Source organism: Cnephaeus nilssonii (genome assembly GCF_951640355.1).
Source record: "Cnephaeus nilssonii genome assembly, chromosome: 4".
NCBI classification, from domain to species: Eukaryota; Metazoa; Chordata; class Mammalia; order Chiroptera; family Vespertilionidae; genus Cnephaeus; species Cnephaeus nilssonii.
In genome coordinates, this window is record NC_137075.1 from 99021587 (window position 1) to 99046318 (window position 24732).

Sequence of the window (24732 nt, forward strand, 5' to 3'; positions counted from 1 at the left end):
GAGCCCAGGATGGGCCAGCTAGCTGCACTGGGTTCTGAGGTTGCAGGGGTGAGCAGAAAAGAAACAGGGTCCCTTGCAACTTTAGTCCAGCCAGGCGGAGAATGAGATAATCCTCTACACAAAGTAAAATGAGCAGTCTGAAGGAGGGACAGAAGGTGCTGTGACAGGGTGGCATAAAGGGAAAAGGTCAGGAGGAAAATCCCTGCAGGCTAAGAACCGAAGAAGGAGCAGGGAGATCATTGGGAGGTGAAGGTCGGGGGAGAGCTTTCCAGGCAGAGGGAACAGCATGTGCAAAGGGCTCATGGCCTGAGAGAGCCAAGTACAGTCAAGGAACTGGAAGAAGGCAACGTGGCCTCAGTACAGAGTGAGGCGGAGCGTGGAGCGCAGTGAGGTGGGAGGGGGAACGCAGTGAACGGTCTCGGGACCCTGTAAACCACTTAAGGATTCTGGTTGAAATCCAAAGGGCCATGAGGCTTGGGATGTTTAAGCTGCACATGTCCTTGAGACAATGAATATGGGCACGTGGAAGTACTCATCTATTTAGCTAGTCTCTTAACAAGTTAAAGGATAGGTATATAAATTATTTGACTTTCAGAGAAAAAGACAACATATTTCAGGTTGGTTCCAGTTCTAAATCTCTGAGTTTATAAGCTTGGAAAGAAAGAAATTCGATTTTCACTTAGATTCCTGTCAGTTCTTGGCAATCATTTGGGAAAAAGTGAAATTAAAAATAGAAACAAAGTCACAGAGAACAAACTGATGGTTGCCAGAGGACAGGGAGTGGGGCGGGGGGGGTGGGGATTTCAGGGTGGAAAAGGAAGGGGATTAAGAAGTACAAACTTCCAGTTATAACATAAGTTCACGGGATATAAAGTACAGCATAGGGGATATAGTCAATAATATCACAACAACTAAGTATGGTGACAGATGGTTACTCGACTTATTGTGGTGATCACTTTGTAAGGTATATAAATGTTGAATCATTATGTTGTATATCTGAAATTAATATACTGTGTGTCCACTATAATTAAAAATAAGTTTTAAAAATAATAAATAATTTTTTTAAAATAGTGGGTTTAAACCAAAGGGGGGAGATTCCATTAAAAATAGTACCCCAAGCCCTAACCGGTTTGGCTTAGTGGATAAAGCATCGGCCTGCAGACTGAAGGGTCCCAGGTTCGATTCCGGTCAAGGGCATATACCTTGGTTTCGGGCACATCCCCAGTAGGGGGTGTGCAGGAGGCAGCTGATCGATATTTCTCTCTCATTGATGTTTCTAACTCTCTATCCCTCTCCCTTCCTCTCTGCAAAAAAATCAATAAAATATATTTTAAAAAAACAGTACCCCAAATATAAAATAATCTGGGAATACCTATATAAGAAATCTGTCAAATTTATGTAAAGAAAACTACAAAACTCCACTGAGACGTACAAAAGGCTGTTTGAAAATGCGGAGGGACAGCCATATGTGTATTCCTGGCTGGGAAGACTGAACGTTGTAACGAAGCCAAGTCCTTCCCAATTAATTTATAGGTTGAATGCAATTTTCATCAAAACCCCAAAGGGAGGTTTTTGGAACTCCACAAAAATGATTCCACTATTCATCCGGAAAATAAACAAGCAAGAACTGCCGAGAATAATTTGAAAACAAGAAACACCGGGTTGGGGGTGGGCGGGAGGTGCATCCTTGATGTAAGAATAAGGACAGCAGGGACTAGACCAGTCAGCCGGGAGAGGTCTCCTAGTATGTAAAAGAACTCAATACCGAATATGATAATGAATTATTATTCATTTTTGTTTAAGGGGTTATTTAACAAATGATAATGGAAAAACTAGCTATTTGGAACAAAAATGTTTAAATTACCACCTCATGCTATATACCAAAATAAATTCCAAATATATTAAAGGGCTAGATAGTTTTAAAAACCAAACCACAGATTCAAACCAACCAAGAAAATGGAAGTGAACATTAACCTTTTGCACTCGGATGTCGAGTGTGACTCGACACGGTTAGCATCGAGATTAAAATTACTCTTTGAATGTATCAATAATTTGAAATATAAAAAAATCCAAATAAATAAGTTTGTATGAAAAGAAACTCCAGTTTTTTACTCTACTGCCGCGCTTTGTAAAATCTGGGGTATTTAAAAAATTAAATCCCGAGTAGAATAAAGGAATCGAGAAAAAAGCAAGCGAGTGCAAAGGGTTAACTTGGTTTCTAGATGAGGAAAGATTTCTTCGTAAAAATGCAATGGCAGAAATTGTGAAGGAAATGATCACAGATTTGAGGATATTAAAATTTCTGCAAATCAAAAATCATAAAAATAAAAAAGCAAACAATAAACTGGAAAAATAATTATCATAGAAATCGAAGCAGGTACATATTTTTACTACAGAAAGAAAAAAATGGGCAAATGACATGAATAGATAATTCACAGAAGAGGGAATTAAAGAGCTAATAAACCTATAAAAATGTTCTCCATTACTAGCAATCAGTGAAATAAAACAAAAAATGAGACACTATATTAAACTTTTAGACTAGCAAAGATTTGAAAAAAATAAATTACCATTCAATCAGTGGCAAGAACATGGTGAGGGGAGGGGGTAGATGTTGCCAGAGGGAGTATAATCTGTTAATTAAGTGATTTAGGAAGAAGAATCAGGAGTCATAAAAATGACAAAATAAATTCAGAGTCTCTAATATGGTATTCCCACATCTAGGAACCTCTCCTAAGAAAATAACTTCAAAGTGCAGACAACTATGTTGATTGTAGGGTTATTTATAAAGTGAAACTAGCAAAATAATAGAAAAGCATGGGCTATAAAACTCTCATTTATTTTAATAGGAAGAACATGGAGAGAAACAGGAAAAATAAATACCAAAATACTTACAATGATTATCTTTGGTTTGATAGGAACATGGTTGGGTTTTATTTCCTTTTTCCTACTTTTCCCTATTTTCAAAATATTCTAGAAGGAGCAGTTGTCCCTTTTGTAACCAGGTGTCCCCCACCCCATACACATGCACACCTGCGTGGGCGCACAGAGCAGAGTGCCCGAGTCCTACACACACACACACACACACACACACACACACACACACACACACGGCCACCTCTCTGTGATTCCGCTAGCTTCCCTGGCACGCAGCGGATAGCCCAGGGAAAATTCATGTTTGATAAAATCATCTTGAGCGCGATGGCCAACAAAGGAAAAACATTTAGCACGCTGAGGGCTTACATAACATGAGTTTATAAGAAAGGAATGAAAAAGAGAGATGTTACGGCTACAACCTTTCAAGAAACATGTGTGTTCCAATCTGGAGAGAGGAGCGGGTCCCCGGGTGCCCTGTCTGGGTGCATTTCCCAGCGGCCCCCGCCTTTCCGTGACCGCATGGTCTGACTATTCGGCTCACTCGACACTCTTTCGTAAGAAATACATCCCTGTATGGAAGTTGTTCTGAAAACACCTCCCCGGGGGAGAGGAAACTAAACAAAACCTTTTTCTTAGTTTGGACCAAATCACGGGGCTAGAACAACCCTGAGCTTCACAGCACCATACAGAACACACCGAGACGGGAACTGTCACACCTTTTCTTCCCGTGGCTTCTCTGTGTCCCAGCCCACGGCCGCCCCCTGCACAGCTCCGTGACCTGCCACCTGTCAGTCCCACCGCCCCGGTGCACTGGGAGAAAGGCCACTTCCAACGGTCCAACATGCTCCCCAATTCTGACCCTCCCTCCAGAGTTACAGCACTAGTCCCTTCCTGTAAGGGACTTTAGGAACCACCCTGCCGGCTCTTTTCCCTTTACAGATGAGGAAACTGAGGCTCAGAAGCATCAAGCAACTTTCCTAACGTTACATATCCAGTTGACAACATAACCAGAATAGAAAACCAGGTCTCTCTCTCTCTCTCTCTCTCTCTCTCTCTCTTTTTTAATCCTTACCTGAGGATATATTTCCATTGATTTTTAGAGAGAGTGGAAGAGGGGAAGACAGAGAGAAACATCGATGTGAGAGAAACACATCGATTGGTTGCCTCCTACATGTGCCCTGACCAAGGCCCGGGCTGGGGAGGAGCCTGCAACAGAGGCACATGCCCTTGACCAGAACTGAACCGGGGAAAACCTTTGGTCCGCAGGCCGATGCTCCATCCACTGAGCCAAACCAGCCAGGGAATAAGCCAGGCCTCTACGCCTAGCTAACAACTGTGGGCTTTCGGAGATCGCGGGTCTCGTGTTACACAGAAAGGAGAGCCAAGCTGCAGAACACCTCGAGTTCAAAGCTATGTACACACGACCTGCCGGCCTAGGAATAAATTCGACTTTGGAGACTCCTCACCTCCAACTCCTCGATCAGTCTCCTCTTTGTGAGGGAATGGGACGAACTCTGGGCCCCGATCCCACTGCTGTGCAGTCGCTGGAAAGCTTTCCACAGCCACGCAGACTTACGGGCTGAATAAGACCTGGACCTGGAATGCCCTGACCCCGGCATCACCTCCAGCTTCCTCCCCAGAGCCCCGCAGGAGAGTAGCGGGGGCCAGGGGAGAAAAAGCACAAGAACATTTCAAAATACCAGCACTTCGAAATGTTGTCATAAGTGTACATTTCAAACGTTTCCATTAAAGTTCCTAATGATGTTTTCTCCCCCAGATGCCGCGTGGTGCTTAAGAAAAGAGCCCTTAGCAAAACTTGAATTTAACAGAAGCACGGGTATCAGAATTAGAGGGGTTTCTTTATAAAATCCTCTTTAATTAATACTGGGTCGATCGCTCTGAGCAAGGGGGAGAGTGTACACGGTGAGAGGAGAAAAGGGCTCCTGGAACTTCCTGAAGATTAGGGCTCTGACTGACTTGATAGAGCATCTTGGGAAACAATGCGTGTCCAGGGGAAAAGCGAGTGAGCAGATCAGAGGCAGCGCCGACTCCAGGGGAGAACGTGACCGTCTACAGAAGCCTTGGCGACGAGGCGGATGAGGGCCCGTCTCCTCAAAAAGAAAAGCCTGGGAAGTTCAGAGCAAAAGATGAAAAATGTGTGAACCAGGAATGGGAAGTAATCAAAGACAGTTAATCCACCCCAGGCATACTTTGCTGAAACCCATAATTATTTGTATATCAGACGGCTTAAAAGGGGAATTTTATACAATGTGGCACAGAGTCTTGATTTTTCATTTCTGAAAACCAAATAAAACAAAACCTTTAAAATAAAAAGCCAAAACTGTTTTTAGTGCGGCTACAAACAGTAGTGACATGTTTCCCAAAAGCAAGGTCAAGGCAAAGACACTCTTAGTCATACGTGTTATTTAATACACTGTTTGTTGGAGGGTCTTGCCATGGCGATAAGGCAGAAAAAACAAGTAAGAAAATTAACAGAAAATAAAAGTCACTAGTTGCTGAAGTCATGATGATATAACCCAGGAAACTCAAAGGAATCTACTAAGAATTTTGGAAATAAAATAATTCAAGAATATTTACCATATGAAATACATTCAAAACTAACAATAGCATTCTTGAACAACAGCAACTATTAAAATTTTTGCTTTGAAATACATTTCCCTTATAACAAGGTCAACATATATCAGTACCTAATACACATTTATTGAGTACCTATTGGCAACGAACCTAAGATGGATTATATCAGCCCAATAAAAATAAGCTACAAATATCCTATAGAAGAAAAACTAAACAAAACGATCATAAACATGGCAATATTTCAAGTTAATTTACATATTTAATACACTTTCAAGTAATAGTAGGATAACTTGTTCCATAAAATTTCTAAAAATTGGAGATTGGTTTGGACAATAAGGGAAAACTTGCTTTAAAAAACATCATATTGTCAGTTCAAGGCAGTTCCATTTCTAATTTATGAGAAACCTCCATTCTATTTTCCATACCGGCTGCACCAATCTGCATTCCCTCCAACAGGGCACAAAAACGGTCATGGGGATGTAAACTACAGCATAGGGAATATAGTTCATCATCTATCGATATAAAGAGGAAATATGCAAATTAGGCCGGGACGCTGTAATGCGTCACGATCAGACAGGAGGAGGTTGCGTGCGCAGGTGAGGCCTGGAGCAGAGACAGAGACAGAGACAGGGGGACCAGTGAGCCACCGGCCCCGGCTCGGGCCGGCCCCCTGTAGCCGGAGCGAACACGGACAGGAACAGGGACGCCAGCCCGTACCCTCCCCGGCCGAGCGCAGGCCCAGACAGGAGACAGTGGGCCGCCTCCCAGGGGAGTAGTGCGGCTCCCTCCCACCTCCCGCGGAATCGGCACGGGTCCCTCCTGGCTCCTGCGGAAGCGGCGGGCAGACTACTGCGTGCGATATCATGCGATGGGCTACTAGTCCTCTCTAATAAAATGGTAATATGCAAATTAACCATCACTCCACTACATAGGCCACGCCCACCAGCCAAGCCACGCCCACCAGCCAATCAGGGCAAGTATGCAAATTAACCCCAATCCAAGATGGCTACAGCCACAGAGAGCAAGGTTTCCCAGGTAACAGAGGGAGCCAAGCTTTCTGCCAGCCGTTGCAGGCCTAAGCCTCCACTCAAGCTACAAAGTTTCAACTATAGAAGGTAAACAAATTCAAACAAATGGCGGCAGAATGGAGCTTGAGAGAGCAGGCCAGGGTTGCCGGCGGCAACAGGGGAAGCAGACCTGGTCCCTCACAACTGCCCTCACACAAAGCTTTCCGCACACCCTGGCCGGGCTCACCCGCTTAAGGCTACAAAGTTTCAATTGTAGAAGGTGAATTAACTGCCACAGAAATGGCTGCCGCCCCAGAAATGGCCGCCACCCCAGGCTACAAAGTTTCAATTGTAGAAGGAAAATAAATTCCAGATACCAGGGCCTCCCCTTGGGTTGCCAGGAGGCGTGGCCGGCCTGCAAACCACCACAGGCCCTTCGCTCAGGCCGCCCCACACCCCAAGGGAACCCTCACCCTTATCTGTGACACCCTTCAGGGCAAACCAGCTGGCCCCACCCCTGTACCAGGCCTCTATCCTATCTAATAAAAGAGTACTATGCAGATTGATCATCACTGCAACACACAATATAGCTGCCCCCATGTGGTCAAAGATCCTGCCCCCATGTGGACACAAGATGGCCACTACAAGATGGCCAGCAGGAGAGGGCAGTTGGGAGGCACCCGGCCTGCAAGGGAGGGCAGTTGAGAGGGACCAGGCTTGCAAGGGAGGGCAGTTGGAGGTGATCAACCCTGCAGGAGAGGGCAGTTAGGGGTGACCAGGCAGGCAGAGGAGGGAAGTTGGGGGCAAACAGGCTGGCAGGGGAGCAGTTAAGCATCAACCAGGCTGGCAGCGGAGTGGTTAGGGGGTGATCAGGCTGGCAGGCAGAAGCGGTTAGGGGCAATCAGGAAGGCAGGCAGGCAAGCAGTTGGGAGCCAGCAGTCCTGGATTGTGAGAGGGATGTCCGACTGCCCGTTTAGGCCCGATCCCACCAGGATCGGGCCTAAACGGGCAGTCGGACATCCCTCCAGGAGTCCCATATTGGAGAGGGTACAGGCTGGGCTGAGGGACAATCCCCCGCCGTGCACGAATTTCGTGCACCGGGCTTCTAGTGTTGTAATAATTATGTATGGTGCCAGGTGGGTACTGGAAATATTGGGGGGAACACTTTTTAAAGTACATGATTGTTTAACCATGATGCTGCACATCTGTAACTTACACAAAATAATACTGAATGTAAAACAAAAGAAGATTGTAAAAAAGATGGCAGTGATGATGAATATATGAAGCCTCAATCATCAGTAGGGCTGAGAAACAACGGGAAAAAGAGATTGAGGTTGGTAGGACCTAGAAGGCTGGTGGGAAGTCCTGGGAAGCTGAGACCAGACGCTGGGGACAGTGCCGGAGGCTGGGCTGGGGTGGGAAACGACGGGAACTAGAACCAATGGCAGGTGCTGGAGTGAAGAGCTGTTGCCGGGCGACCCTCCCGGGAACGGAGTAGACAGGAAGGAGCCATTGCTTCTCCATCCTGCAGCATCCGGATCCCCTGCACCCAAGAGGACGAGCCTGATGAGAAATATTTTTATTTTATAAGTAAATGCAGCTGGTGAGGAAACCGTGATGTCAGCCTTAGTCCAGGCCTCAGCATGCAGAGTGTGGAGGGGGTTCGGGGCTGAGGGATCATGGCTCACCACCAACATACCCTGCTTCTTCCATGATCAAGTCTCACCAAATAATCTTAATTCATTCTTGCCATGCGCCTTCAGATAACTGTTTTTGTATCACACAGAGCCACTTTTGAGACACTGACTCAGGTGTTCAGGGCATGTCATCCTCACATCTGTTAAAGTTGCCTGGGGTAGAGGACTTAGTCATTCCATGCCTGTTACTGACACTAGAAATGCTTACCTAAAGCCACTTACTAGCTATTTGTATAACATTATAAAAGGGGTGTTTTGGGTCTCCCCTACCCCATTTAATATGAGATACACATCTGTATTTTTCCGATATGTAATCGCTTAGGGCAGTGGTCGGCAAACTCATTAGTCAACAGAGCCAAATATCAACAGTACAACGATTGAAATTTCTTTTGAGAGCCAAATTTTTTAAACTTAAACTTCTTCTAACGCCACTTCTTCAAAATAGACTCGACCAGGCTGTGGTATTTTGTGGAAGAGCCACACTCAAGGGGCCAAAGAGCCGCATGTGGCTCGCGAGCCGCAGTTTGCCGACCACGGACTTAGGGTATTGCTTTTAACATGATGTTTAAAGGCTTGTTTACAATGATGGCCAATTATCTGCAATGATGAGTTTACAAGACCAGGCATAAAAACTGCATCTGTGTTAACTTTCTTTCCTCCTTTATTTGCCAGTTTTGTCAAGTGACCTCTGTGAGCATCAAAACCTCAAACTGGAGGAGGCTGTATCAGGCTCAACTACTGTTTTCTTGTTCAAAACAAAGTAACGGAGAGCATGCTTGGTAGTCTGAGCGACTTTGTAAGAGAACTGATGCTTTCCAGAGGGGTATGTTTACAAGAAAAGCCTCATTTTATATTCAGTCCCATAAGTCAGTGCTGCTTAAATTCTCTGCGGTAAAGGGCACTGTTAAATTTTTTCCAGTCTGTTGCAAACTGATACTTGGTAAAAATTAATAAAAATGAATTACTAGAAAAACAAAATTAAAAAAAGACACGATAAAAGCTGTAGTTTTGTATTATTAGTTCGACAAATAGGAAATTATCCTGCAATAAATATCACCAGGGTAAACATAATAAAGGGGGGGAAAGTATGAAATTGTACATGTTGTTTATTCATTGAAAGTGTGCACACAGGCAACTGATATATAGGCCCACTATTACACTTGTAACATTTTTTTCATTTTGAAGGGGAAAGTAAATCCCCATATTAAATGTCTATAGATACACTTTGAATGAGCAAAGTGTATATAAATATTCAAAGTTTTTAATATGACAAACTGAGTTGCTTCTTGCTTGATACTTTATCTAATCTAGATGGGATTGCCAACAAGGCTACCTGGAGAGTATAATGTATATCTAAACTGTTTCTGTCTTTATAACAATAAGAATCCTATATAATAAAGAGGGAATATGTTAATTGACCCTCACACCCTCACAAAGATGGTGGCACCCACAGCCAATAAGGAGGGAATATGCTAACTGACTGCCATGTCCTCAAAGATGGCGGCGCCCACAGCCACAAGATGGCAGCGCCCAATCCCCTCAGCCCCGCCAGGGCACCTGCCTCTGGAGTCCCCCAGTCCCCTCAGCCCCCCAGCTGCCCAGGGCCAGCCCGAGGCACAGGCAAGCCTCGGATGTCGGCTGCCCAGCCTGAGGCACAGGCAACCTTGGATGCCGGCTGCCCAGCCGCCCAGGGCTGCCCGAGGCTCAGGTAACCATGGCTGGCCGAGGCTTGCGCTGCCAGCAGTGGCAGCAGCAGAGGTGTGATGGGGGCATTGCCTTCCCCTGATCGCCGGTCACCTCCCGCCCCTGAGGGCTCCCGGTCTGTGAGAAGAAGCAGGCCGGGCTGAGGGACCCCCCCACTGTAGTGCATGAATTTTCATGCACTGGGCCTCTAGGAAGAAGAAGAAGGAGGAGGAAGAGGAGGAGGAGGAGGAGGAGGAGGAGGAGGAGGAGGAGGAGAAAGGAATGAAGGAAAGGAGGGAAAGAGAAAGGAAGAAACTAGTCTCATAGAATGGAATAGAATAAGAGATTTTTGAGCAATTTCAGTGAGTTCAGTTTATTCATTTTTAAACTTTACCTGGCCGGTAGCTCAACTGGTTAGAGCATCGCTCCAATATACAAAGGTGCATTCCGAAGTGGAACAACAAATTAATGTTTCTCTCTCTCTCTCCCCAACCCCTCTCAAAAATCAATAATATAAAAGAAATAAAATTAAAAGGAGAAAGTGCAAGTTTTCACTAGAAGTCAGTTCCAGCAATGTATCCTGTAAGTTACAGTTAAATTTAAATTACCTTTTGATGAGAGAAATGGATTCAGGATCCATGCTTTTTTTTTTTTTTTTTAAGACATCAACCTTCTTTTGATGGAAAATAAAATTAGAAATGCTTTATCAAACTCTAAAGTGTTCACGATAGCTTTTCACAGATGTGCAACATCAAGATCACCACCTATGTCACTGATCCGTGTTAAATTATGGAACATGTGTCATAATAATCTGTAGAAACTTTTATTCCGAGCTTCTAACTTCCATTTTTGCCCTTTAATCGTATCTGCCATTGAAAACCAGGGTGCATTCTCCCTTCTATGAAAGTATGGAGATCATTAAAAGTGCTGAAGATCTGAGACACATGAGCAATCCTGCTGGTCCAATTCATGTCTTCAACAAGCCGGGACCAGCCTGTCGTCTGGTTTTGCAAGAAACACTGAGTTGGTCTGTAGATCAAACGTTCTCGAACATTTGTCTTCTCGGTTATCATCACTCTTCAGCACACGCTAACAGCTGTTGGAGATCCTTCCACAGGATCACATGACTGGCTTTTCCCTAATTCATGATGTTCAGGATGACACAGAGCCCACCACTTAGTTCCACCGACGGTCCTCATCGAGGGACTTCCTCATGAGAGAATCGGCACAGTGATTTATATCCTGACGTGGGCTCTTAATCAGGGTTTCAAACTCCACGATGTTTCCTGCACCCTCAGAACACGCTCCTCCACAAAACGTCAACGCCAAACCACATTTGTTGATGATGTAATCCTTCACTGTTTTATTCAGTTCAGACTTAGTTGATTGTCAGCAACAAAGCCGTAGACGGGAATTCTTCCTTCATATCACAATGGCGGGCCAATTGCACATACACAGGAATAAAGTGAAATTATCACGCTGCAGTTGAAAATTATTGGTGCTAGCTCTGATTGCTCCGTGAGTTAGTCTTCCCTGTCATTAGCCGGTCCCTGAGTGGGCTGAGCGAGGAGGCCCTGGAAGTAGCAGTGAGCTACCTGCTGTGCTGCAGACTCACCCAACCTTTCCAAGCAAACCCTCTGCCACAGTCCTTCACCAAGGCCTCGGCGGCTGTGTATGGACTGTAGTCTTGGCAGCTGAAATGCGACTTGTTAAGAAGCCTGGAATACCCTACAGCTTATATGTGAAATATGGAACATCTGTGTCAATCAGCTTTTTGACCCATATCCTTTCTTTCAATACATCCTTGTGGGTTTACACTTAATTTTTATAAGTAAATGCCCCATACATTTTGATGGCTCCATTGCTTCATAGCCAGTAAGTATATCGCTACAAGTAACTAAATACTATTTTTAGGATGTCGGCATCAATAACAGCTATAAACGGACCTCAGTGTGTGAGGGATCATAGTTTTGAGGAAAACCAACATGAGCTCTTGGGTGTTTCTTCAGAATCACTTCCATCTTCCCCACGTGGTTATTCTCGCCACATTCAGGAAACATATTTTCTCACCAAAAAACAACAACAAAAACTCCAGGCAGGCTAGTTTTACCTTCGGCAAATTGAGGGTGAACATAACTAATACAAAAGTTTTATCTCCCCAATTAACTAATAATGTTAATAAAGTGAAAAAAAATTTTTAAATGAATATGTGTCAATATGTTATAAAAATAAATGCTGCCCTAGCCGGTTTGGCTCAGTGGATAGAGCGTCGGCCTGGGGACTGAAGGGTCCTGGGTTCAATTCTGGCCAAGGGCATGTGCCCGAGTTGTGGGCTCGATCCCTAGTGTGGGGCGTCCAGGAGGCAGCTGATCAATGATTCTCTCTCATCATTGATGTTTCTCTCTCTCCCTCTCCTTTCCTCTCTGAAATCAATAATATATATATATATATATATATATATATATATATATATATGTTAAAATAAATTCTTATATTTTCACAGGTTTTCCTGCACTTCTAGCATACAGTTGTCAAACTAATCATAAAATACCACATGTTGTAATAGGGTCCTACTGCATGTGATGACTGACAATGCAACGTGCACCACGTATCGCCACTGAGCCTTGCAGGACTGAAGTGGTCTAGACCAGCGGTCGCCAGCCGGTGGTCCGTGGAGCACTGGTGGTCTGTGAGGTCTGAAAGGTTGGCGACCGCTGGTCTAGGCCCTCTTCCATGAGACGAGTTCACCACTGTGACAATTTCAAACTGTTTGAAAAGCTTCTAATGCTCACTCTCAATTTCTATACCTCCTGGATCGATAACCAACGGCACCATCCAGCCTAGTCACACGTTTCTGTTACCGTGGGCCATGATTTTACATTCCTGTACTATAACATGCATGAGTTCTTCCCCTAGGCGAGGCACCGCATTCAGTTCTGCCTCATGCTGTCTTGGGCACATAGATAAAGCCAGCAGATTAGGAACATTAATCATTTTCCCCACAAAACCTTCACGTGTCTCATCTACCCCTCTTTTAGCCATATGCGTTTTCTTGGACGGGTCAAGAAAAATTAAAGTGACCATAATATCACCTTTTTCGTTCACAATTATATCGTAACAATGTGGAACTATACAAATCAGTAGTCAATGAAACCCTGACTTCCAATTAATTTTTACAACTTCTTCTTTTCCTGGGCTGGTAGGATTTTCCCTTTGCTTAAGTATAGAGAAATCACAACCCAGATCATTATAAAGTGACTGTGGCAGAGACCGATGGAAGCATAACAGTATGATGTGTGACTATGCAAAGCAGGTCCTGCTGACTGACATGCTCTGAAGGCGGGGAGAAGAAACATTGGCAGGTGAAGGCCAAATAAAGTAGAACATAAACTCAGTATCTTGTTTGCCAGGCGTCTTTCCACACATTAAATAATATCTGTCCTAAGATGACTCTAAGTGGCTATTAACGCAATTACTCATTGAATGAATGATGAATGAATAAACAAATGAAGGCTCTGCATGTGGCATCTCTTGATCGCGATAAAAAGAGAACACGGAAGAGATCTGAGCGGAATTCTCTTTGCAAAGTGCGGTTTCAAGGTCTAAGTATGGCCCCCGGGCTGCTGCTGGGTGTGTGGGCCCTCAAGCTCTGAGGGCGGAACATGGAGCTAAGAGAAACTTTACCACAAAATATGGGAGGGAAAGGGCTATAATGTTTAATCAGTTGTCTCTAGGGAAGAAAAAAGAAAAAAAATACTTCGAACATGTTCTATTTCCAATAATCATGGGACGTGCATTGCCTTTTCAGATTGGATTCTCAGAATAACAGAAATCATTTACTCCAGGAGAACACACTTTGGTTTAATCATTTTTTTTTCTTTTTCTAGAATCGCTGCCAAGAACTACAGAGCAAAATGAAATGACAGCGTGGGGAGACAGCTGCTAAGTAATCTCTGTTGTATTTCTAATAAGATAGCTACATCATTTCTGTTGCTAACGTATAGCCATGTTAGTTCTGAAATAAGCTATTATTTTTTTTCCCCTTCAGTGGGCTCCAGTTGCAATAAGTAATACATCACTTATAATGGGAAATGTGTATCCCTCCGAAAAGTTTGTTCCTCCTTGCTCATACTTTTAAAGACTTTTGAGCATCTGAAACCAGCAGATTTGCATACATAATCTGATGTTGATGGAGGACCTTCTTCAGGCCAAGCACTGAGCGTTTAAGAAGAGAAGCAGAGGGCAGAACTCTGAGGGAGACAACATTGTAGGGATGGAGGCTTAGAAAGTGGGCCGGGAAAGCAGGAAGAGCACAGATGTCAAGGGCAGAGAGCATGTTTAGAAGCCGCGCTCACTAGTGTCAAACACCGCGGAGAGGACTCACGTACCCATGGGCTTCAGCAACAGTGTTGAACCTGGAATTCCTGGGGCAGAAATAAGATCGCAGTGGACTGGAAGGGACTTGATTTGAGAAGCAGAGTGACTGCAGCTTTAGTGCAGCGCTTTAAACGGAGAGGATAATGGATGCAGCCAGGCCCAGAGGAAGCAGAAAGGGGCAGAATCCAGAGCTATGGTGGAAGGATTTGTCTGAGACTGTGGGGGGAGGGGGTGGAAAACAGCACCTTTACCATTTGACAGGCGGGGAGGAGTCACAGTGGCAGGTCAGCGCTAGTGGTGTAAAAAGGTTGCCCATCACTCTCCGCCTTCCTCATCTCCAATGGTGTACAGTGAAACTGTAGAGGGGAGTGGGAAGGAAAAGACATGGGTTGCTTTGGTGACTTCTATTTTCTTAGGAACTAGGGAGCAAGGCCATGGCTGAGAGTGACAGGGAAGATGGTGGGGCAGGGGCCTGAGAAGAGTGGCGAAGGTACAAAGATAAGAACTGCTTAGGAAACCATTGAGGAAGCCCTGGAGATGCAGAGGTCCAGCTGGGATGGGCATGTACACACCGCTTATGCTATTTATTCTGCAGGTACTCGACAACCTGAGTGTAAAGCAGGAAGATGGAGAGTTGGGTGGATCCACGGGTGAGGTCTTGCTAGGTGCGGGTGATGGGAGATCAAGGGGGCCAGGAGGTGCAGGGCACTGCTGTGGGTATGACGGATTACAGGCTCCGGACTAAACAGGGAGAGGAGGGAGTCTCGCAATAGGTTGGTGGTCTGCGAAAAACATAGAGGGTCAAAGGACTGCAGGTCTTGATGAAGGTGAAGATCAGGTGCAATGGGACCAGCTCTAGACCCAGGCCAGAGGGGACCTGCCCTGGGCCTGCATTTTAGAGGGCTCTGCTCCGGCCCTTCTCCAGCTGCACCCTTCTCCACAGAACAAGAAGTACGCAGGATAAAGAAAGGTGGTAAGATAAAAAGAGATAGAAATGAAAAAGGACCAATTGAAAATCTTGGAATGAAAGAAGGTAAGTTGGCGAGTTAGACACTACTTTAGAGAGATTTAATGAACTGGAAGGCAGAACTGAGGAAATCTCCCAGAATGCAGTAGAGAGAGTTTTTTAAAAAGGGAGAAAAACCAGAAAGGAAAAGTAAGGTGACACAGAAGATGTAAGGCAAAGCACTGACATTAAACTAAAAGAAGTTTCAGGAGAGAGAAAATAAAATGGATGAGAGAAAATATTTAATGCTGCAAATATCAGAATAAAGGAGAAAAAATATGAGCATGTACATATATACAAGAAAAAAACACTCAAAGAAGTCTAACACCTATTTACAATGGAAAAATGTATAAGATTTGAAATATAAGAGATTTTTCCTTCCACCCAAACCCTTTAGCAGTATCATACTACACAGTGAGACTTTAGAAGCATTTCCACAAAAAGCTAGAAACACAATATGGATGCCCACTACCATCGCTACTACCCAACATTGTATCAGAGGTCCCGACCCATGGAAAAGAGTCACGTGAACGTGAAATGTTAGAGATGTTGCATTTCTTGGTAACGGTCCAAGGTATAGCTCAAGGGACAGACGGCTAACATGATGGAGACGAGGGTCACTAGAACAGATCGGGAAGGACCTGGAAATCTAACGTGCTAGGTAGCACCCAGGATGAGGTCAGGGCTTGGAGTCTGGGGGGAGGCTACATGGGATGCAGGTGACCCGGAGGTTGGTGGATGACAGTGCCATGGACGCAGAGGGAAAATCGGTCTGATGGCAGGTGATCAGAAGAGCAGGGTCTCCAGATGGTGGTCTCCCAGGGGCACTGTGCTTCAGCAGCAGTGTTTGCTCCGAAGACCCACTGGGCGGAGCTCTCAGGGAGGAGCCATGTCCGTTAAAGCAAGAAGGCAGATGCAATGTTCTACCCCCCAGGGAAGGATGTAAAGAAGTTTGTTTACAATGGAAAAGGGGTTCCAGGAATGTCTTTGAAGAGTCTGAAGGAGGCTGATCAGAACAGGTGAAGATCAAAGTGGAAGGGGATGAGGCAGCCAGAGAGAATGGAGGGCCTTCCGTTCCTAACAGAGATGGTGGGTTTATGAGCCTGGTGGGAGTAGGTGGCTCTCTCCACGGCCTTGATACTGACAGGAGAGTCCATCGTATGGGTTCAGAAATGCAACACAAGGCCTCTTTGGGGCGACAATAAGAAGAAATAAAAATAAATAAATAAATAAACTCTGGCCTTCAGGTCAGATCCATTAAATATTGATTGCAGAGTTCTCATTTAATGGTGCCCTTGTACTCTACGGTCGTCCACGCTTACACATATTCAACACAGGTGTATTCCAATTGACCAGTATTAGAAATCTAGAGAAATTAGGATATGTCACTCAAGAATGCATCTGCAACAAACACCAAAGTCTTCAACACAATAACTATCTAGCAGAGGGCTCTAGACTTGAAACCTGGAAATATTTCATAGATTAATCTTATATCGGAGCTACATAAGATCGTTTATTTTACCACTTCAATGAAGAAATCGTTTTATCCTTTGCATAGTTAACCTCAGAGAAATAGATTTTGGAGACCGACCTCTTTCTTGACCATGGAACTGCTCCCCAAAAGCAATCGCCTCCATCCCATTGGCCTGATCATTTCCCGATGCAGGTAATGGCACGTGCAAGTCTCAGGAAGCATCCCTTTCCACAAGGGACAGATATCACAACAAGCAAGGACTGGCATCCGTGAGAATATGAATCTGGACTGTTAATTATGTACAACAAACACGATGTATTCAAGGAAATAGTACCCATTCATCTGCTTTTTTCAAAATGGAAAAGCACTACATTTAATTTGTGGTTCTCTGCATTTTAAATAGGCAACTCAATGAAGCAACAAATGTGCTCATAATGAAGAGATTTTTCTGCCTAGGAACTCTTCCTGGCAGGAACACCACTGAAGATTTAACCTGGTAACTGTTAAAGCCAACAACAGAAACGCATACGGATTATGTGAATTGGCCAGAAAATGATGTGTTGGTGGTTAAAAAGAAAAAAGGAATCACTATTGTTGAGGGAAATTTTTAGGTTGTGATGCAAATGCATTATTGTGTAAAACGATAAGATCACTGTTGTAATTAAATTACCGATATCTAAAATGAGATACAGCTTTCTGTCCATCTTGCCTGTCTGTCTCCTCCTGTAACTGTTATGCGTGGTCACTCTGATGAGTCCCTCTGGCCTTCCAGTCTCCCCTATCTTCTTCCTCTCACTGCTCTGTTTTCTCTCCTTTAATCTAAGCTCTCACTCTTCTCCTAAACCTTTCCATTGAGCACCACGGAGCTGCCATTTTTAATTAACTGATCCTACATCCTCAACTTCTTCAGCTAATGCTCTTTCCACCTCGAACCTTGGTTGGAACTTGGTTCTCCATGGAGACATGGCTTCCCTCCACCTGTCCCCCAAATCCCCTCCCTTCCTGGCCCTTCTGGAAGCTCACTCTATTGACTTCCCCTTCTCTTTTGTATCTTCATCCTTCTCTAACGGGCTCTTCACAGAATTACAATGATCTCATGTCTCTCTCCTCACTCCCTTCCCTCTCTCCCCCTTCCTTCACCAATCCTCTGCTCTCTCCTCTTCCTCACTTTTCACGCTGTTGGAGCCTACCATTCTCTCTGACTCAACAACTTCCTCCTTGTTGCTAAGTCAAAAAGACCCTCTTAATCCTCACTTTATTGACTTCTAGACAGTATTGGTCACCACTGACCCCTCCTTCCTCCTAGAAATTCTATTCCCTTGGTCTCAATGACCACATGGTTTCTGGATTCTCTTAGTTCTCTGGGCACTTTTCTCTGACATCTTTGCACACTTTCCTTTCTTTGCTCATCCCCTAAACATTGGTACTTACCACAGCTCTCTGTTAGGCAGTCTTCCCTTCTTGTTTAAATATCCTCTCTGGGACCTCTCACTCAGCCCATGGCTTCAGTTACCGAGTGTATGCTGGTGATTCTCAAATTTATGTCTCTAGTCCAGATCTCCCTCCTCAGCTTCTGAACCACATATCCCAATGCTGACGGGGCATCACTCTTGGGTAGCCATGGGCAACCCAGATGGAATTCATCCCTCTCCTTTTTAAACCTGCACCTCCTGCGTTCCCTCTGTTGAGGAACATTATCACCACTCCCCAGTCTAAACCTGAAACCTAGATTCAATCTTGATCCCATCCTACCTGCTTTAACCACACCCAGGCTATCCACCTAGATATGTACATTTCTCCATGCAAATATCTCGTAAACCTATCCACATCACTCCAACAACTCAGCCATGCCCTAGCCCAGGTTCCATCATCTCTCTATTTGATTGCCACGATGACCCCTAATGGGTTTCCCTGCCTCTTGATAGCCATTCTCTACAGCCAGAGAGATCTGCCTAAAATGCAATCTGATGTCACTCTCCTGTCGTAAAACCCTCCAGGATCCTCCATGTGCCCTAGGAGGAGGTGTTAACTCCTGAACTCACAAAGCCCTTCACAGTCTGGCTGCTGTCCTCTAGTTCAACCTCATGCCTCACCATCCCCTCCACTCCGTGCTCCGGTTACACTCACTTGATCTTCTGCATGGGGGCTTTGTCCGTGTCTTCCATACACCCTAAACAACCAGCCTCTCCTCTTTGTCTGGCTAACTCTACTTCATCCTTCGAGAGTCAGCAGAGGCATTAATTCCTCCTGGAAGTCTTCCCTTCACAGGGCCAGGTGGCCCTACAATGGGCTCCCATGTCACCTGGTGCTTCTCCTATCACTGCACCTCCCACACTCTATGGGAATTATCTCTTTAATTGTGGGCGACTATTACCTCCGTGGGTAAGACCCACATCTGACGAGTACGCCACACTATCCCTGTACCAGCCCAGGCCCGGGACGTGGTGGGCAGTCAGTATGTACTAGGTCAGTGGTTCTCCAATGTTTTGGCTTTGGGATTCCTTTAACTCTTAAAAATTGAGAATACTTCTGTTTATATCAGCTATATCTATCAATATTTGCCATACTAGTTATTAAAACTGAAAAAAACTTAAAACATTAATTCATTTAAAAATAACAATGCGCCCATTGCATTTGGACACAGATATTTTTTTTTAAATTTCTTTATTGATTAAGGTGTCACATATTTGTCCTCATCCCCCCATTCCCATCCCACACCCCTCCCCATGGATGCCCCAACCCTCTGTTGAACTTAAGCATTGGTTAGGCTCATATGCATGCACACAAGACCTTTGGTTGATCTCTCCCCCCTCCCCCCACCCTCCCCTATCCTCCCTCTGAGGCCCGATAGTCCGATCGATGCCTCCTTGTTTCTGGTTCTGTTCTTGTTCATCAGTCTATGTTGTTCATCATTTCCCCTAGATGAGCGAAATCATGTGTCACTAGAGATATACTTATAAGAATTGAATGTGCGACGAGCAATAATAGTTATGCTGACAGGCAAATGAATCAGTCTGTAGTGAGTTTCTTTCTGGACCAACAGTTCTTTTGAGACCCAATATCAATGTCCACCAGTTCCTTATGAGTACATGTTGGCACTGACCCCTCAGCTCTGGATGGTGGACAAATGGTGGTAATGCAGGTCCGACTCCCTCTGGTTTGGTCTCGGCCGGACCCAGGGTCGCGTGGCCTCACCCGGATCCAGGGGCCCACGGCCTCACCCGGACCCGGGACCCAGGCTCACCCGGATCCAGGGGCCCACGGCCTCACCCGGACCCGGGGCCAGGCTCACCCGGATCCAGGGGCCCACGGCCTCACCCGGACCCGGGACCCAGGCTCACCCGGATCCAGGGGCCCACGGCCTCACCCGGACCCGGGGCCAGGTTCACCCGGATCCAGGGGCCCACGGCCTCACCCGGACCCGGGGCCAGGTTCACCCGGATCCAGGGGCCCACGGCCGCACCCGGACCCGGGACCCAGGCTCACCCGGATCCAGGGGCCCACGGCCTCACCCGGACCCGGGACCCAGGCTCACCCGGATCCAGGGGCCCACGGCCTCACCCGGACCCGGGACCCAGGCTCACCCGGATCCAGGGGCCCACGGCCTCACCCGGACCCGGGGCCAGGCTCACCCGGATCCAGGGGCCCACGGCCTCACCCGGACCCGGGGCCAGGCTCACCCGGATCCAGGGGCCCATGGACACAGATATTTTTATGAAAACTAAGTAAAACTTCCAAAACAAACAAACAAAAATAGCAAGGAAAGAATTATTTTTTGTTGTTTTTTTTTTTTGCAAGTCTTTTAAATATATTGCTTAATACATTACAACTAGATTCTCATATCTGCTTCCGAGTTCCTGTTGTGGCGGTATGATTCTAGTAAAAAAAAATTACAGCCTCACGCAGACATGCACCTGAAAGGACAGGAATGCTGAACAGTCTTTTCAGACAACTGTAACATGTTCTTTTTTGATATGAAAACTCAATAAGTGGTAGTTTCTTAAAGGCTAGATATAACAGAATTAGAAAGCATATCAATTAACTTTTCATACTTTGTTATATTAAAAACCACTGGTGTATCTTATACTTTCAATAAATCTTTTACCAGAGCATGATTTTGTAGTATCTACATTGGTTCTCTGAAAAATATTAATTCACTGAGTTATATAGATCTTCTAAATGTTAACAGATTTCATTATACAATATAAGAAATCACAGTTGTTAATATCACCACTGAATTCATGAGGAAAGTCTTTAAGTATTGAGAAACTGTCAAGCTCACAGTGGTGGACACAAATTTCCCAAATTCTAATTTTCACTTGCAAGCTTGAATTTGATCAGAGGCAACAAATCCTGTCAGTTGTTTTCCTGAAATGACAGGGTTACTTCGTTCATTTTTTGAGAAAATGTTGACGAAATACTTAGGTCTGAATAACGGTAGTTTTGCCTGTCAGTCATTCTTTCAAATAAAATCAGCGTTCCATTAAGACAGTGGCCAGTTCAGAGCTCAACTTAAACAACCGGGCAAGTGCTTCTGGAGCAACGTCGTGCTTCAGCATGTAGCAGAAATGCTGTGCGGATACTTCCCAAGCTTAACAAGATGTGCACTTGAGGACTGAGATTTAACAAAATAATCTTCATTGCTCCATCAAGGATATTCTTCAGTGAAACCGTGAGCAGAAGGTAGTGAAGAGTACAATGACGACTAGCACATTTTGGTGCTGCTGCCTTGATTCACGCAAACCAGGGAGAACGATTCACGCAGCTTTACCTTGTGCATCTTCAATGTTAATGTCCACAGAGTGAGCCGAGGTAAACAGTGTCTTGGTTTTATGAAAATGGTTTTGACCCTGGGTTAGATGAATGAACACAGGGACGGAGGGAGGTCACAGGCCAGCTTGGGTACCTGTGACAATGCTACCTGGGGCACTGGCCCATCCAACTTTACATCCACCCTGAGCGCCTGCTGCACGGCTCACTCCTCTGCTCCTCCTTCTCGGGCTTCCCAGCTGCTTCCTCCCGCCCAACCCCTTTTTTTGGGTGTTGACACCTGGACCTTGGAAATACAGGAAGGTTGTACGTAGAGGCCAGAGGTTTAATCTCCAGGGAACTCTGGGAAGGCGCCTCATGCTGGCCCTGGCAGGGAGGGTCGCTATCGTGGGAAAGCAGTGTGGAACGCGGTGATGGGTGCTCAAAGGCCTGGTGCGTCTGCGCTCCAGGGAGAAGCAGGCTGAAGAGGGGCCCTGATTTGTAGCCTTTGCTGATTTAAAGCTACCAAGACGACACCACAATGACAGGTGGGAACAGATGGGCACAAGCCGCCTTCAGCACCCCACCGTACCCAGTGAGCCCCCAAATCCTGTCAATTTGGATCCAGACAATGGGACTGAAAGCAATTTGCCGAAAACAACGAAGTCAACATCAAGGTGGTGAAAACAACATGTTAACACAATCTGGTTGAAAAGGAATACTGTTTAGAGGTAGGCTGCAATATTTTTATATTTTTCTTTAACTTTTTACTTTACTTGTCCCCCCCCCCCCGCCACCCCACACCCCAACTAACTTAATTTTGTCCAATTATCCCCCAGGATGTCCAACCACAGGTGTTGGTTGCATCTCTCCAGCTTCCACTCCCCTCGCCTGCGGGTGCTACGGTCTCCCCTCCGAGGCTCGGTGTCGGCAGTGCCCGGGGCCTGGGACCTCTGTTCCTCCACTTGCGGTCTTTGCCGGGCTGATTTCTACTTTCAGATTGGTCAGCAGCCACAGGGGTTACTCGGAACAGACTACGTATCAGACAGTGGGAGTCCGGCTGGACCAGTGCACATGCCCATCGCCTGGCAGGCTCTTAAATTATGCTGCTTTTCCAAACATGCGAGGTCTGACCCTATCTGTGTCAGTAGGGAAAAATGCAATAGACACAGAAAAGGGCCTGAGAAGGTCATCTTTAGGGGTTTTAGCAAAGATGTTCTAGATAGTGGGTGGGCTTATGTGAGATTTTATTTCTTTATTTATCTATAGTATCTGTTGTAAGCATGCATTGTAATAAGAAAACCTGTTTTTGTAAGATACTTTTATTGTTAATGCCTTTGCATTCCAATTGCTAACTATTATAAGCAATTTTGAACAAAGATGACGGGCTGACTATTCACTAGATAGAAAAAGAACCCGGAAAATAATGAAATGTGGGTAATTTCTAAGAACAGGTAAATCATCCTATAGCGTATAATAATGACCAGAACTGAAGAAACCAGACATTAGGGAGATTAACTTTGAACTAAAGTGCGATTTGAGAGAGATTCCTGGGTTGACTAAATTATATTTGGCCAAATGCTATTGTTAACTCTACCTCGAAATTTCCTGTGAATCTTCCAATTTTCTCTGTTCCATTCCCTTTGTTACCAGGCTAGAAAAACAATCAAATTCCTCAGGAGACACAGAGCCATTATGATCAGAGCTCTATCTAGTGCTTGGCATCTCTCTAGACACATGTTCCCCTCAACTCCCCTACCTTCCCCCAAAACACCTGCTGGCTGGCCATGAACTCTTTGCTCCAGTAATGCAAACTCTACATCCCTGAACATGTTCCGTGGTTTCAGTCTCTATGCCTTCACATATGCTGTGTTCTCTGAAAACACATGTGTGTACACATGCATGATACGATGGGGTTGTATCAAGTATTATTATTAACCCCCTCTGTGGTATGGATATGATGTGTAGTCTTTTAAAAATATTTTTTTATTGATTTTCAGGGAGAGGGAGAGAGAGAGAGAAGAAACATCAATGATGAGAGAGAATCATTGATCATTGAGGATGGAGCCTGCAATTATGGCATGTGCCCTGACCAGGAATTGAACCGTGACCTCCTGGTACATAGGTCAATGCTCAACCACTGAGCCACGCCGGCTGGGTGTGATGTGTCTTCTTAACCTTGGTATTCTAAGTGTCTCTGGCACACCCGAAGCGACACAATTACCCGCAGCTTGCTAGACAGAGACACACATTTTCAGGGTCCTCCCGTCTTTGCCGGGTTGACTCCTGCTCCTCAACATTCAGCCACAGGGGCTTGCTCCCTACTCAATCAGCCACTCTGAGGATGGGCCCCAGAAAAAAAGGTGTTTAAAAAGCCTTCCAACTGACTTCTGCACCTAACATTTGAGAAGCAATTTTACTCTAGGGAACTGTGAACTGGCTAAATAAACGGACAAACGATGAAAAACTTGGGACACTCCCTTGATGTTTTTTTAAACCTACCTGCATCCCAAGCTTTTGCTTTTGTGTCTGTCCAGACACATGTCGACGTCAATACATTTTTCAAAATCCAAGCTTATCAAAACGGCCAGTGAAATTTTACTTAATTTCACTGCAGGACATTAAGCTTTCTCCGTGAAAAAGAGGCAGTTGAAACAGGGCCTCTCTTATGATTAGTTAGCGGCGTAGTAGCTACATGTGCATTACAGTTCAGAATTTCGGTTAGAGGAACAGAACCCTGGGAAGTTAACCGTGCGATGTTTTGCCGAGGCCCACGAGGCAAGTTAGCAGGAGGCCGGACTCAGACGAGCAGCCTGGGAATGTCCACCCACGGCGGGGCCCACGGAGCCACAGTGCTGCTCTACCTTCAGCCTCATCACAGCAATTAACCTGGCGCAGAGACCTTGGGAGGTGACTGCAAACACTTTATTTTGCGGGCAGGCAGTGAACTGTGCAAAGGTCTCCCGCCTCTATCTGATCCTGACCTACAGGGCATTCCTGTCGGGCCAGGTGTGATTTGTTGGCGCTGGAATATAGGCAGCCTTTTTACATCTCCCTCTGCAGCTATTGAAATCTTGGCTCACGCCCAACTGCCCCACTTGGGTTTTGTTCAGGAAAGATTTCTTCCAGCTGCTTTATTTGTTCCACGATTACATGTATGAGCTTCCAGAATGTACAAGATCACAAGTCAAATGAAAAGCTCCAGTTCCCAGTTCACCTAAAGAGATAAAATTTGAAACCAAGGAAACACCAAAACGTGGCGAAATGAAG

General features: G+C 45.4%; 1 protein-coding gene across 6 annotated transcripts in view; it reads right to left on the reverse strand.

Annotated features, from left to right (window-relative positions):
* Window positions 1–24732, reverse strand: part of EFCAB11 (EF-hand calcium binding domain 11) — a 138729-nt gene that overhangs the window by 25015 nt on the left and 88982 nt on the right. For 3 of the 6 annotated variants that reach the window (XM_079767930.1, XM_079767931.1, XM_079767925.1), the window contains one exon: window positions 4765–5000. The exons of the other annotated variants lie outside the window; for them this stretch is intronic. In XM_079767930.1, coding sequence (XP_079624056.1) covers window positions 4907–5000 — 94 coding nt within the window. In that variant the 3' untranslated portion in view covers window positions 4765–4906. Of the gene's footprint in view, window positions 1–4764; window positions 5001–24732 lie in introns of those variants that run through there. 6 annotated transcript variants of the gene reach the window in all.